The 13,097-nt window shown below is 36.2% G+C and overlaps 1 protein-coding gene across 11 annotated transcripts in view; it reads right to left on the minus strand.

The window, feature by feature from the left end:
- Positions 1–13,097, minus strand: part of NLGN1 (neuroligin 1) — a 423,737-nt gene that overhangs the window by 201,072 nt on the left and 209,568 nt on the right. For 6 of the 11 annotated variants that reach the window (XM_084528874.1, XM_084528873.1, XM_084528877.1 and 3 more), the window contains one exon: positions 580–639. The exons of 2 other annotated variants lie outside the window; for them this stretch is intronic. In XM_084528874.1, the coding sequence (XP_084385000.1) occupies positions 580–639 (60 nt within the window). Of the gene's footprint in view, positions 1–579; positions 640–1,590; positions 1,665–2,129; positions 2,172–13,097 lie in introns of all 11 variants that reach the window. 3 more of the 11 variants (XM_084528872.1, XM_084528880.1, XM_084528871.1) reach the window with 2 other exon arrangements.

The raw sequence follows: 13,097 nt of genomic DNA on the forward strand, positions 1-13,097 counted from the left end.
TCTAGGGCTACCTCTCCTGTATAGGGAGGTGGGGGTAGTCTTGAATTTATTTATTTGTTTATGGTAATTTAAGTGCAGAAGGGTTTTATGCAAGGAACTTCAGTTGCTTAAGAGACACTTTCTCAGTTTTCTATATTTTTCCTTTTATAAACACAATATTTAATACGTTTATCAAACTAATAGGCAGTGAAAAACATCTTTTTACTGGTGAAATACATAGGGTTAGAAAACATGCAAAAAGGTGTACAGAGAAACTTTAAAAGAGTGTTAGTTCAAATAGTATGGACAAAATTCAGTCAAAAGGTGGGATGCAACATAGCAAAAGTCCATTTCAAGAAAACAAAAACCCCTCCGCTTTAAATATTGTTACTGTTTTGTATCAAAACGTAGAACTTAACAACATTTTCTTTTAAAAAATTAAAAATGTATGTATAACAACAAGCAAGAAGACAAAACACATCAAAAATGGGAATTAAAAAAAAAAATCTTCAAAAGAAGACAAGAAGTCAAAAAAAGAGGGAAGAAAAAAGATTTTCAGGGATCCTTGTCATGCAAATCAGTTTGGCGGCAAAAAAATACCTTCATCTTCAGCACCGTCATTATCACCTAAATCATCTGTCTGTTTCTTTGTAAGGGGACCTAGGATTGAGAACGGAGAAAATGGAGGAAAAAGACAATTCAAGAATATACAAGACTGAGGAAAAAACAGTGAATATTAAATTCCCATGGATGTTTCAAAGAAAAACATTTGCAAGGAGGGAAATCTTAGTTTATAACAACCAATTTTTCATTAAGTTTTTAAACATTACAGCAGAACCTTCCCTAGGGGGTATGGCTATTAGAAACATCTAGCACAAGAATCAAAGCGCCCAGTGCTTTGTTTTTAAATGAAGAATCCAAGCTTGTTTACTAAAAGCATACCCACCGTAATAAACTATATTCATGCACATTTTTCTTAGGAGTAGTGGATACAAGAAATGCCAAATTATCTTTCATTTAATTCAATAAGACAACTAATAACTGTCTACATTTGGTTAAAACAACTTCCTGTGAAACGCTAAATCACATTTCCAAGTTCAACCATTTAAGCTCATGCTTTACAAAGAAAAGCATGGGTTTCGCTTTTTTTGGGGGAGTGGGAGGAGGGACACCGTCATTACATTCTCTTTTAATTAGAACTGTAGTTTCCCTTGAAACCTTTGACTACCTGCTGAGATATTTGTAATGAAACATGAAAATCCATATGCAAACTAGAATCAGGTGTGAAATCCTAGACCAACTGAAGACAATGATTTTTGCCATTGATTTCAATGGGGCCAGGGTTTCTCCCACAGTATACAGAAATTACACTGAATATGGAATTGTGGTTTTAGCCTGGGCAGGATGCAAAATATAATTCCTTATTTCCATAGACTGCAAGACATTTTTTTTTTTATGCCCAGCACTGTATCATTAACACTTATTAATAGATTAATCACATTTTCCAAAGGGAAAAATGCCTGCTCATTTACTGAATAATAAAAATATACACCAGAAGGAAAGTCAAAGGCCATTTTGAAAATATTTCCACGTCATATTTTACACACTTACGCACAAACAAAAGACAGTTGGAACTCAGCATTATCTTTCCTTTTTTTTCAGAGCTCTCTCATTTCCATGACATTCTGTAATTTGCATGCAAAAAAGCAATCAGTACAAACACAGGACTAAGTAACAAAAAAAAAAAAAAAAAAAAAGAAAAAGCCAGCCAAGCACAGAGTTGAAAACAAGAACTCTCATGCATAAAATAGCAATAGACAAAAATAACAACAAAAAAAGATGAACGGTATGTGTTGGTATTTGCGGTAGATGTAGGCAAGAGACATGCATTAACTCTAGGCACTATGGAGTATTAAAACATTTGTACTGAAAATGTTCTATTTAGCTCTTATTTTACAAGATATTAGTTATTCAGCATTAAACCTGTAGTTCCTATGCAAAATACTACGTATTTGACTGATGTGTTTAAAAAATTCAAATGTTTGTACCAGGTGCATGGATTTAAGATACAGAGAACCCATGAAGTACCATGAGGTTTTAACTGTGAATTTAGGAGTGGGACCGTGCTATTGAAAACCAAAGCTCAGTACCTTAATCACTGCATCAACCAGGAGTATAGTTTTAGACTCGTTCTAAATACAGAACACCAGAGTTATACATCATAAATTAAACACAAGCATTTTTATAGTCACACCTGCAACAATCATTCTCTTTAGTACAGAACCTTGGTGAATGCAATAGCTTTTCTTAATGGAAACCCTGGATGCAATCTGCACAGCGTATTGCATTAGATAAGGCGACCCTATCTGAACGCGCACATTGGAATGCCTTGTTGCCCACCACTCTCATACCACAGCAACTTACTTCTGAAAGAATAAAATTACAAAAGTAAAAGATGTATGGCAAGGAATAACAATCCCATGGTGGGCTTTCAGCACAGTGTACAGGAAGAATGAATGTAAAATTCTTAGAGCTATGCATCTAATAGCAATGGAGAGGCAGACAAACAAGGATATACATACACATTTTTAACAGTTTTTATCTTATATTTTAAAAAGTCACCAGAGAGGAACAGTAGTATCTGGAAAGGCAAACAGCATACATTTATCCAGACAACTTGCATAGAGAGGGACCATTTCTTTTCCGTATGAAGCCATGATAATGAATGCTACTGATTTTAATACCTGGCCTTTCTGTGGTATTTTGTTTAGATCATTGTTCCAGATCTCAACACCAGTTACATACTGCATTATGTCAACACACGGGATGGATCTCAAAGCATCTATAATTTTACAGTCTAGTGAAACATCTCTGGGGTTAATGTTATTAAAGATAACCTGGGTGATTTTCATATTTATACAGGCATGAGTTTCACTAAAAGGCATAAAATCAAACCACCTTCCTGATAATCATGCTGCAATACAGGTCACAGATTACTTTTGCAAAGGGTCTGTTATTTTTAAGCTGTCATAGATTAAACATACTTTTCTCATACACCTGTATCTCTCTCCCAATACAGGGGCTCAGATTGCCCCATCCCCAAAGCAGGATGACATCCCTGATGGAGAGGTGTGGGAGACCCACCAGGCACTACCGATGTTATTAAGAAAGATGAGAGTTTCTGCCATGACTTCACTCCAGTCTGCAAGAGTATAGTGGACCATATTACCCTCCCTTCAGCAATAGTTAGCTTAGAGAACTACAGACCAAAATGCAGACAGATTTTCAGCTTCCTGGAATTAGAGAGTGCTGGCCAAGGCCTAGAAACCAACACAGTTTCGGCCTCATGCCTCAGACATGGAACTATTTACCTGTTATATGTACTTAATCTATACATACAAGTATGCAGTGAAAATTTGTATTTTTAAATTGCTCTGCAACCCCTAGAAGAAACATTTGCTTGAGACCTGTTGTGCATATTGCTATCTGAAGCAGCACACAGCAACACAGGGGTATACACTTGAACCCTCAAAGACAAAGAAGAGCTCAGAATTCAGCTGTTTCTTCTGTGCTGTCTGTTTCAATCTTATGGAAAGTTCAAGAAGGTAACAGCAATAGCCGTTTTAATTAAAAATAAATCAGGACTGGTTCACATAGTAGCCATACAATTTTAGGTTATTTTCTGCAGGTTTGAAATAATATTCTACAGAAAATTTATCATTTTGCAAGTTAAACGTATACCTCAGCTGGATTTATTTCTTTACCCCTGACAGTTTACGCAATACAAAATTCTTTAGGGTTTTTCCATCATTCTTTTCAGGTACCAGGAACTAGCTTAACAAAATACTGATACAAAGAAATGATGGACCCAGAACTGAACTCTAGTGAGAGATGTCCCTGCTTGTGGCAGGGAGGTTAGACTAGATCATCTTTAAATGGCCCTTCTAACCCAAACCATTCTACTACTGTTTCAAACAAATAAAATACGGGTATATATTTATTTGTGTTGTAATCATAATTCTCTAGAATTGTTACCGAAGTCTTTTGCCCACTTCTTTCCACTCTTGTTCCATTGGAGCTTCTCTTCACCCTTCACAAAGGCTCATTCACTCCCATTCTTTGTCTAAATTTTAGCTAAAAGTAAGCAGGTACCATAAATAATGCAGAAAAAAAAAAGGATCTTAAAGGCTATAGAAAATGCTGATGAGAAGAGGAATCACTTAAAGAGCCTTTATTAAGGATGTCCCATTTAGTCTTGTATTAGTGCATACCCTTTAATTCTCACTAACAGAAAAGTAGACCCTTATGTTAGTTGAAAAAGGGAAAGACATTACTTCATTTTATGCCCCCTAAAGGCAATGAATGGTCTTGCTACAAAAAACTAAAGGAATGCTGTGTAAAGGGGAATCTAAGACACACTTTACTCATTTAATTTGAAAATAGTTCTTACATTACAGAAGCTATTCAAATATTTATTCTATTTGCAATGCAATAAGTATTAATATGAAACGATTTAAAATCGCTATAGTTGACCCCTGCATGTTTGCAGGTGGCTTTCCTTTACTCAGAATGAGAGAACTATCCTACCTCCCGTCCTATTAACTGAATAATTATTCCTGGGCACATAATTATTCAAGTCCAGCCGTACTAATACTGTTTTTTTAATCTTTCCTTTGATGAAGGACTAATGTACTGAAGCTTACAAATACATTAAAGCTGATTATAAATTCTCTCTTTATGATCTTGATCCACCAGAAATTATCTTTGGCCTTTTGGACCACACATGCGTGGGAGGGATGGACACTTCTGGATGTCATTAGCTTTTCAGCCTAGGAAAGCTGTTTGTCACCAGAAATTCATAGTGGAAGTTGACACCATTTTGTAAAACAGCACAAAATCTCTAATTTAATCCATTCTTATGTATACAGCCACTATTTTGGCCAAAATATTCTCTTTCGGTAATGAGATAAGTCAGGAAGAAGAAAAGGACCTTTAACATTAGATTAGGCAGACTCCATTTTAGAAACCACCACAGTAATAATCATTCCTTGAGTTAAGGTGTCTGTTCAATAAAAAGGGAAAGAGGTGAGATTATGGCAAACTGAAATAATACAGGTATTAGAATAATTCACTTAGTGGGTTGCAACACCATGGAATCTATTTATACACACTTTAAATGATTACTTTTGCATCTTCAAGCTTTGATAAATGCTTTCTTGACCATTTCTTCTTCATTAGCTCAGTTTAACTCAGCATTAAAGACCCATGAAGTGAAATTACTTCGCCTTTTTAGGCGCTATTTGGATTGTTCTTTTAACTATCATTTTCCACTAAAGTCATATTTTTCTAGCTAAAAAAAATCTGTGCTGAATTATCAGCCTAGCAGATGTTAGCTGAAGCACAATAACATGTTGTACCTACCTCATGGTTTAAATTTAAAAGAAATTAATGACGAGTTATAATTAACAGTCTTCAGACCTCAACATTTTCAGTGAAGAGAATTCAAAAATCAAAATCTTATATGTTGGAATTAAAACATAACTATATAATAGTTTTTCTTATAAATGTAATGGCAAATTGGAAAGATGCAGCATAATAGTCATCTGATGAATAATTTTAAAAAATCATCATCTTTCATTTGAAAATTAGAAAGTTGTCAGCAGAAAACTAGAATTCCTTATAGAAGAGATATTTAGAAGGTACAAGTGACAGCTGGATCTAAAAGAAAAACCTAACAGAAATAAATATTTATCATTATACTTTGTTGCAATAGACAAAAAAAATCCACTTCGTATTTTCCCTTATTACTGTCTTGCTTTCACCATGTGCTCACTTTTCCTTGTTATTTCTCCCCTGTAAATTCCTTTTATTTGCATAGTGTACTTATTTGCCGAGTGTACCAGCAGAGCAAAGCCCTGGTTGCCTTTGCTTTTGATGATAACATTTGCACTCATGTTTTAACAACAAATGATGGCACAAACCTCAGTCATTTCACCTCTTACTATCTGATTTGTGATGACAATCAAATACTGTAATTAGAGCTGCAAGTAACTCAAATTTGCATCTGCAAGTGAATGACAGGTGCAAATTGAACCCACAAAAGGGTTGCCAACTTTCTTTGAAAATTTACATGTATAAATGCTTTGTCACTAAAGAAGCTATTCTGACACTTCAAGACTAACTCCTGCTGTGTCTTTTATAAAATCATATTGCTGAAGTGTCACACAAAGAATGTTTAATCCTGAGCCTTTTTATTCACAAGATTAATCACACTGGCTGGATCTTGATTTCCCTTAAATCTGAAGGAACTTCATTACTGAACACTACATTTATATGAATTTAAATGAGGTGAAAATCCACAACTGGATAGTTTCACTTCTCTGCTTCCCATTTTAGGTGCAGCCCCAAATTCAGTGTATTCTCCAAGGTGAGGGCACTTTATGTTCATGTATCCTGTGGACAGCATCCCTTATGAATCCTCATTTCAGCCTTTCTTTAAAACCCATTCCCTTTGCAATAGGCCACTCCATAAATTTAATTTCCTTTCTAAAAGGCTTTTGATTACGTGACATGCCTTACACAGTCACGCAGCATTACTAGGGAGTAGATGGAATAAGTGCAAACTCACCGAGTGAGCTGGTGTCCCGAGGCCCATTCATGTGACAGCCATGCCAATCCCTGAAGCAGCACACACCTTATCCTCCTGGATGCCTGCCTGCTCTGGGCAGCCTCAGGGTGCCTTACGAGATGGCAGCCGCAGGGGTGAAGCTCTGCTCCACTCCATCCCCACATGGCAGCATGGACAACTGTACTGCTCACACCTGTGACATTTGACAGGTTCAGAGAGGGCACACATGACTTTTCCTAACTTCTCATGCAGTATGAAGCTATTATCCTAGATCAGTTATCCTCTAACCCTTACGGGTTGCAATTAAAACTTAACTGACGCAGAGCATACGTAGTACAAGGATGAAGCAATTCATTGGAGAAGAGCTGACAGACTGGTAATTCCAGACACAACTTCTGAACCACTCTGACTTCTGTTCTAGCCCTTGAAATAAAAAATCACATTGGAGCGTGGAGAGGAGAGAGACATTTATTTTACTTTCCAGTGGACTAAGGAAAGGAACAGACACTTGAGGTAAAGCAGTGGCTGTGCCTCCCATTGGGATTACCCGCAAGAAGAAGGATGCTTCAGACACACTGGGACTCTGTTGGCTAATGTTGAGAGAAAGACAGCCCATGCATTTAACAAGAAACACTGCGGTGTGAGTACAAAGTTCCAGAGGCAAGGAATGGGCAAGTAACAGACAAAAAATGAGCCTGGTAATTGTCATATGGTTATCAGCATTTACCACTCTTGTGCTGCTTCACTAGTCTCAATCACAAGTCCATGCAGCTTTTAACAGTTCACTTACATTAATAATTCATGTTGTTTACAGATACTCATGTTCCAGGGTGACACCACCACTATAATAATTGAATGCAGCGTTACACAGCAATGCCACCACCTGAACTTCAAGATTATGAATCAGTTTTTCTCTCTAGAGATAATGACTGCAATTCAGACCCTAATGAAGATTCATGTACTTGCTTAACTTTAAGCCTCTGAGTAAGTTCTCTGAAGTCAACAGGCTAAACCTTCTAATAATATAGAGACAGATTCACTGCCATTAACAGAACTGCTCCTGTTTGCATCTGGGCTAGAAGGTCAACTCAGAAGCAGGACTGAGCATCCCAAATTTCTATCTGGTAAAGCTTCTGTCAGTTATTCTGAAGACAAGTCTAATGAACTAGTAGTATTTCAGTATCTTGGACATACTATCAAAGCTCTGTGATATTTTTTTTATAAACACCTTTTTATTCAATTCACATACATATAAATAGAATGATGAATCCATTTTCTACATCTCCCATAATAAAATTGCATCCTAACTTTATGGAAGATGTGAATTTGTTTTAGATCTCAAGCCTAAAAAATTAGTACATGTATTTAACTCATGCAATGCAACCGAGAAGATACAATTTTAAGATTCAAACTTTAAATTCCAAAATGAAAATTCACAGTTGCCATCAGTTGTAATATCAATGTTAATCTTCACATTCTTTCAAATCTCTGTAGTGTTGCTGTAACAGCAATACAAGTCAGGATGCAGTAAGCAAAGAATGCTTTTAAAGCATACATGAAGGTAGACAGCCAAGGAAAGCTAGAGAAAAGTTAAAAAGATAAGGTTTGGCCTCTTTGTTTCTGGTTTTGTGCCTTTTGTTTTGGTGTTACTTTGTTTCAGACGGGTGGGATAGGCCATCAACCAGGAAAAGAGATGTTAGAAAGCATTCTCTGTTATCTCTCACCTTAAATACCAGAATGATTAAAAGCATTCTTGAAATTTCGTATTCTACTTATTTTTGTCTTTCTGGTCTCAGACCTGGAATAGGAAAAAAAAGACTAGCTGCCTCCACAGGTGAGATAGCTTTGGATCCTCTGCTGGAGACAAATGCTGTCAGTCTGCCTTGTGCTGAAAAAGCCTTTTTTCCCCACAAGTAACTCTATTAACTTAAAAAGCTGTTGTTAGCAGCAGCTATATAGTATTGTTCAGGGCACACCTGAGCATACAGGACCACCTCTGAAAACCCAGTTTCAAAACCTAAATAGAAAAAACATCTTCACATTACCATGGACTTGAATGTTGCAGAGAATCAATTTAATCATCCGTAGTATTTTCATATATGAGTTTGGATGGAAATATGCTCCCACCCCTTTCCCCAGTGTACTCAGTCATCTAGTTTTCAGCCACATGCCTTTCAGTTCTGTACCATTCACTGTACCACTGTAACCTGTACGTTATTTTTACCATCTTGCATTCCATAGAGATCATAAGTAACTTGCAGGCTTTATTTCCAAATGTGTTACTATCAGTGGCAATTAATTCTCTGGCTTCCTCACAGAGCTGAAGTTCTTCAGCAAAGAGGTGAAAGAGAAAAACGTAGTTTACGGCTAACGGTGATCCAACCCTCCCCACAAACAACCAGCAGACAGGGGCAGGGAGTAGATCAATGATGTGCTCTGTCTATAAACATCCTCGTTAAATACAGCTCACTACTTTTCTTACAATGCTTTGAGTAGCAAGAAGAAAGTCTGATTGTATTCGTTAATCGTATTGTATTCTTTTTGTTAATCATAAAGTTTTGCCTTCAGCATTACACAACTGCCCCATCATCTAATGGTGACACTGGTACCTATGGCACTGAGTTTTTGTTCTCATTCTTATATCCAAGTTTGCCTCTCATGATCTCAGAGAGCAGAGAATACTTCTGATACTTCATATTTGCATGTAGGGACATATTTAACTGTCTTAAAACAGTCATACAACAAAGTTTATCCCAGGAAAATGAAGGTCTGATTCTTTTGGTTACCCACAGCTATCTGAAGATACATCCGCACACATAGTTACAGGCGGGTTCTCCTATGTACCTTTTTAACAAATTCTTCCCACAGATCTGAAGCTCTGAGCATTACTGAAATATAAATAGAAATACACAGAAATCAATAAGTACCAACACTAATAACCCGGTGTTCAGAACTACAGACTTTCCATTAACTTGGATCTTGAAGAATAAAAATGCTTCAAGTCAGATGTTTCTCCGCTATTCAAAGCTTTCAAGGCATCCTTAAAAGATCCTTTAATTGGAGTTGTGGTCACCAGCTTTTAGACACAGTTTTACCTGCCTGCATTACCACACCTTTTAACAGAATCAAAGTGCCCATCTCTGAGTAACAGTGATGGGAGAACTGTGGGGGTAGCACTTGTGGAGAACGCGATCAGGAGAAAAGTGCTTTGCCTGAAATATTTTCTCATGCTTACATACTGTATTTTTAGAGGAGCATAATTTTAGGCAGGAGAACTTAAAACTTCTCAGCAACGGAGCAGTCACAAAACAAGAACAGCACGGCCAGCACTTGAAGATTAGTAGGATCAAATACCTGTCACAAGAAAAATCATTCTCATTTTGACATGTTTTCAATATTAGCCTGGCACTTGTTTTGAAACTACAGTTGACTTGCTCTGCATTTCATATTAAAGATTCCCAACTGGATAGATAAAAAACCTTATACCGAATGGAGCATGAAAGGAAACCAGTGCATCACTTCTAATGAAGCAGAACTTACAGACAAGCAGCAAAACTTTGGACCACATATTTACACAGTTCCTGTCGACTCCTATAGAAAGGACAGAAGGCTCAAAAACTTTCTGGTAGATGCTTTCCACTCATGTTTCCTATTTAAAAATTGATTACCTTAACACAGAAGCTGGTGAACAGGAAGCTATCATCAAAATAAAATAGATCTACAAAATGTCATGTCTGGCTTTACAATATATTATTTACAAAAGCACAGCAAACTTAATAGCAAAATGTCAGAGTAGCCCTCGCTTCCATTTCCATGACATCCATTTAGGTGAGAGTTGACGGGTTTGGGACAATATAACATTTCTAATTCTTTATCTGCTGACAATATGACTGTGCTCTCTGAAGGAAAGCACTACAATGCAGAGCAGATAAAAGCAAAACATTTCTCAGCACTGGACAAAAGGTACTCTCACTTTATTTCTTTCTCAGAAGTCTACTCATGTAGGAGCACCATAATGGGCACAGTTAATTTTTATACTGAGCTTCATTTCTCTTTTTTAAAGCTGATCCTGGTGTGGTAAAACAACCTGGTGTGGTACTTTCTCTTCCTAACAAATAGGAAATTTCCATAAGCAGTGTGAATTACTAAATTATAACGATGGTCCAAGGTTTCACACTGCTCCTTTTGATAACAAAAGCACTAACTAAATTAAATATGGAGTTCTGTAATGACTGTGCATCACATTAAGTTACTATATAATCACTATTCTAATCATATTAGGATATCTAAGAGTTATCTCCTGTTTAGAAAGTAAACAAATCTATGGGGGATATTTTTGAGACATTCCTCATGACTCCTTAGTCAATGGAAGTTAGCAGAAAAATATCACAATAATCCAAGCTCCATCCCAGTGAGCTGAATATTTACAGCAAGCACAGCAAACTACTGCAGTAGAACAGTATTTCAGACTACCAAGCTACCAAAATGGAGAAAGCAAAAGTAGTTCCTAGAACAGGCAGCTTTTCCTATGGGGCAGGAAAGATCAATTTTGCTTATGGACCCATCAGTCAAGAATATCACTCCTTGTCTTCACTTAATCATCAGCGATGGGAAGTTACCATAGTTGGAGGCAAAATTTTAAATTTGCAATTTTCCTTTAAGGTTTAGTTTGCTAGTATTGTAGATTCAATAAAGTTTTGGTAACACTAGACATTATTTTTGGCTCTTCAGCTACAGAATTATTAACTCAAGTGTAAATGCAAGGTATATAATGTATACAAATAGAAACAATCCAATTAACTTCAATAGATTGAGAGCTTCTAAGTCATACCTTCGTATTTATAGATGTGCTAAGTCTACGCTTAAATTACAAAGTTAACATAGGAGAAAGTTTTTAATATAGGATAAAGTTTTAGAAGCGTGTGTGGACATAAATGATTAGTTTTTGCTAATCCTCTTTTTCCTGCAATTTTCTGTTTATAGTTTGGATATATCTGATGGTATCTGATGGAAAAAAAGAAAAAAAAAAACCTAGATACAGACAATACTTTGAAAGCAAGAAACAGAACTTATTACTGATAACAACTTGTTAAAAACAAAACTTGATTTTTCTTTTGTTGGTGAAATTTCTTTTATTGGTGAAGTTAGGTTTCCTGGAAACAACATTGGTCAGAAACACCAAACAATGACACTCAGTGTCTTTTTTTTTTTTTTTTATCTCAAAAGTTTTTGATAGAGTAGTTCTATTTTGTTATTATCACTGGTATGCAATCTTTCTTTTTTTTCTTTTTAAATAATTCCAGACAATAAGACATTGTACTTAGCCATACAAGCTAAGTACAATGGACTTTTCATTTAACAGAATTCAATATGTTCTCATATCATCAGAAACAGTTAAAAAGCAGTGTTGACTGATGTTTCTGAATCCCACTCAAGTTTCCAGAAGTTCAGATTAGACAAAGTAGGGGGTAGGAGGAATGTACACATTCCTCACACGAAACCCAGGAAGATTTTTTTGTTTCACTTCCTGACACAATTTCATAGTTTTATAAAATTTGCCAGTTCATTGCTAATTGTGGAGTTCATTTCATGCAGACAGGAGAATTTAAATTAAAAATTCTCACTAAATTGAGCATGCTGTGTACCATTATGCCTATATAATAGTCTGATATACTATTGTCTTGAATATTAGTGCATGTCATTGAAAGCACAGATGGGTGATTCACATAAATATGTGTCATATGCAAAATTCACTGAACCTTTAAAGTCTTCCAACTAGTTGCATCTGTCATATCTATTCTGTCAAATAATAAACTGCAGAGCCCATTTTGAGTTTCAGTCTTGAAGTAAAGGTCTGTAAGAGCTCCCTGGCATTATCCTTTAGAGACAAAATTCCATTGTTGGGACCTATGAAGAACAAAGTATCTAGAAACCTGTATGATTTTGGTAGGTGGTAGCAAGAAGTTTCATTTACATCTCTTTACAAACACTTGGGTCCCAGAAAACCTGTTACTTCATGCCCTAAGACTTCTCACTTGAAAAAAACATTCTAATCTCCACTCACTAGAAATTTGCCCCAATGCTTCATTATAACTTAGAATTTTAATTTCTTAAAAAGAAAATTATACACTTAATGTTTTTCCCAGACAGCTGTGGTCCATATTTGCCAGGCATACAGTACTAATTTGGAAAATGAATATCATTTACTTGATGAGTCACAATGACTATCAGTAAATACATAAATTCTTTACTAGAGACTAGTCTTGCAAGCAGCATTACATAGAAATTGTACTTAAACACACAAACAGCTCCCCTAAGAACCGAGGCCAAAGCTAACGGCTCCCATCTTCCGTATTGATTTCATACTCCTGGATGATGAAGCCCAGAAGTGAGATACTGTCAACCAGTGCAAATTGTGAATGCACAGACTGAGTTTTATCTGTTTTGTAGAACAGAAATCCCAGGGCATGGCAGACAGCCTCCTGCTGCA

This window comes from Aythya ferina (assembly GCF_964211825.1).
Source record: "Aythya ferina genome assembly, chromosome: 9".
In the NCBI taxonomy this organism is placed as follows: Eukaryota; Metazoa; Chordata; class Aves; order Anseriformes; family Anatidae; genus Aythya; species Aythya ferina.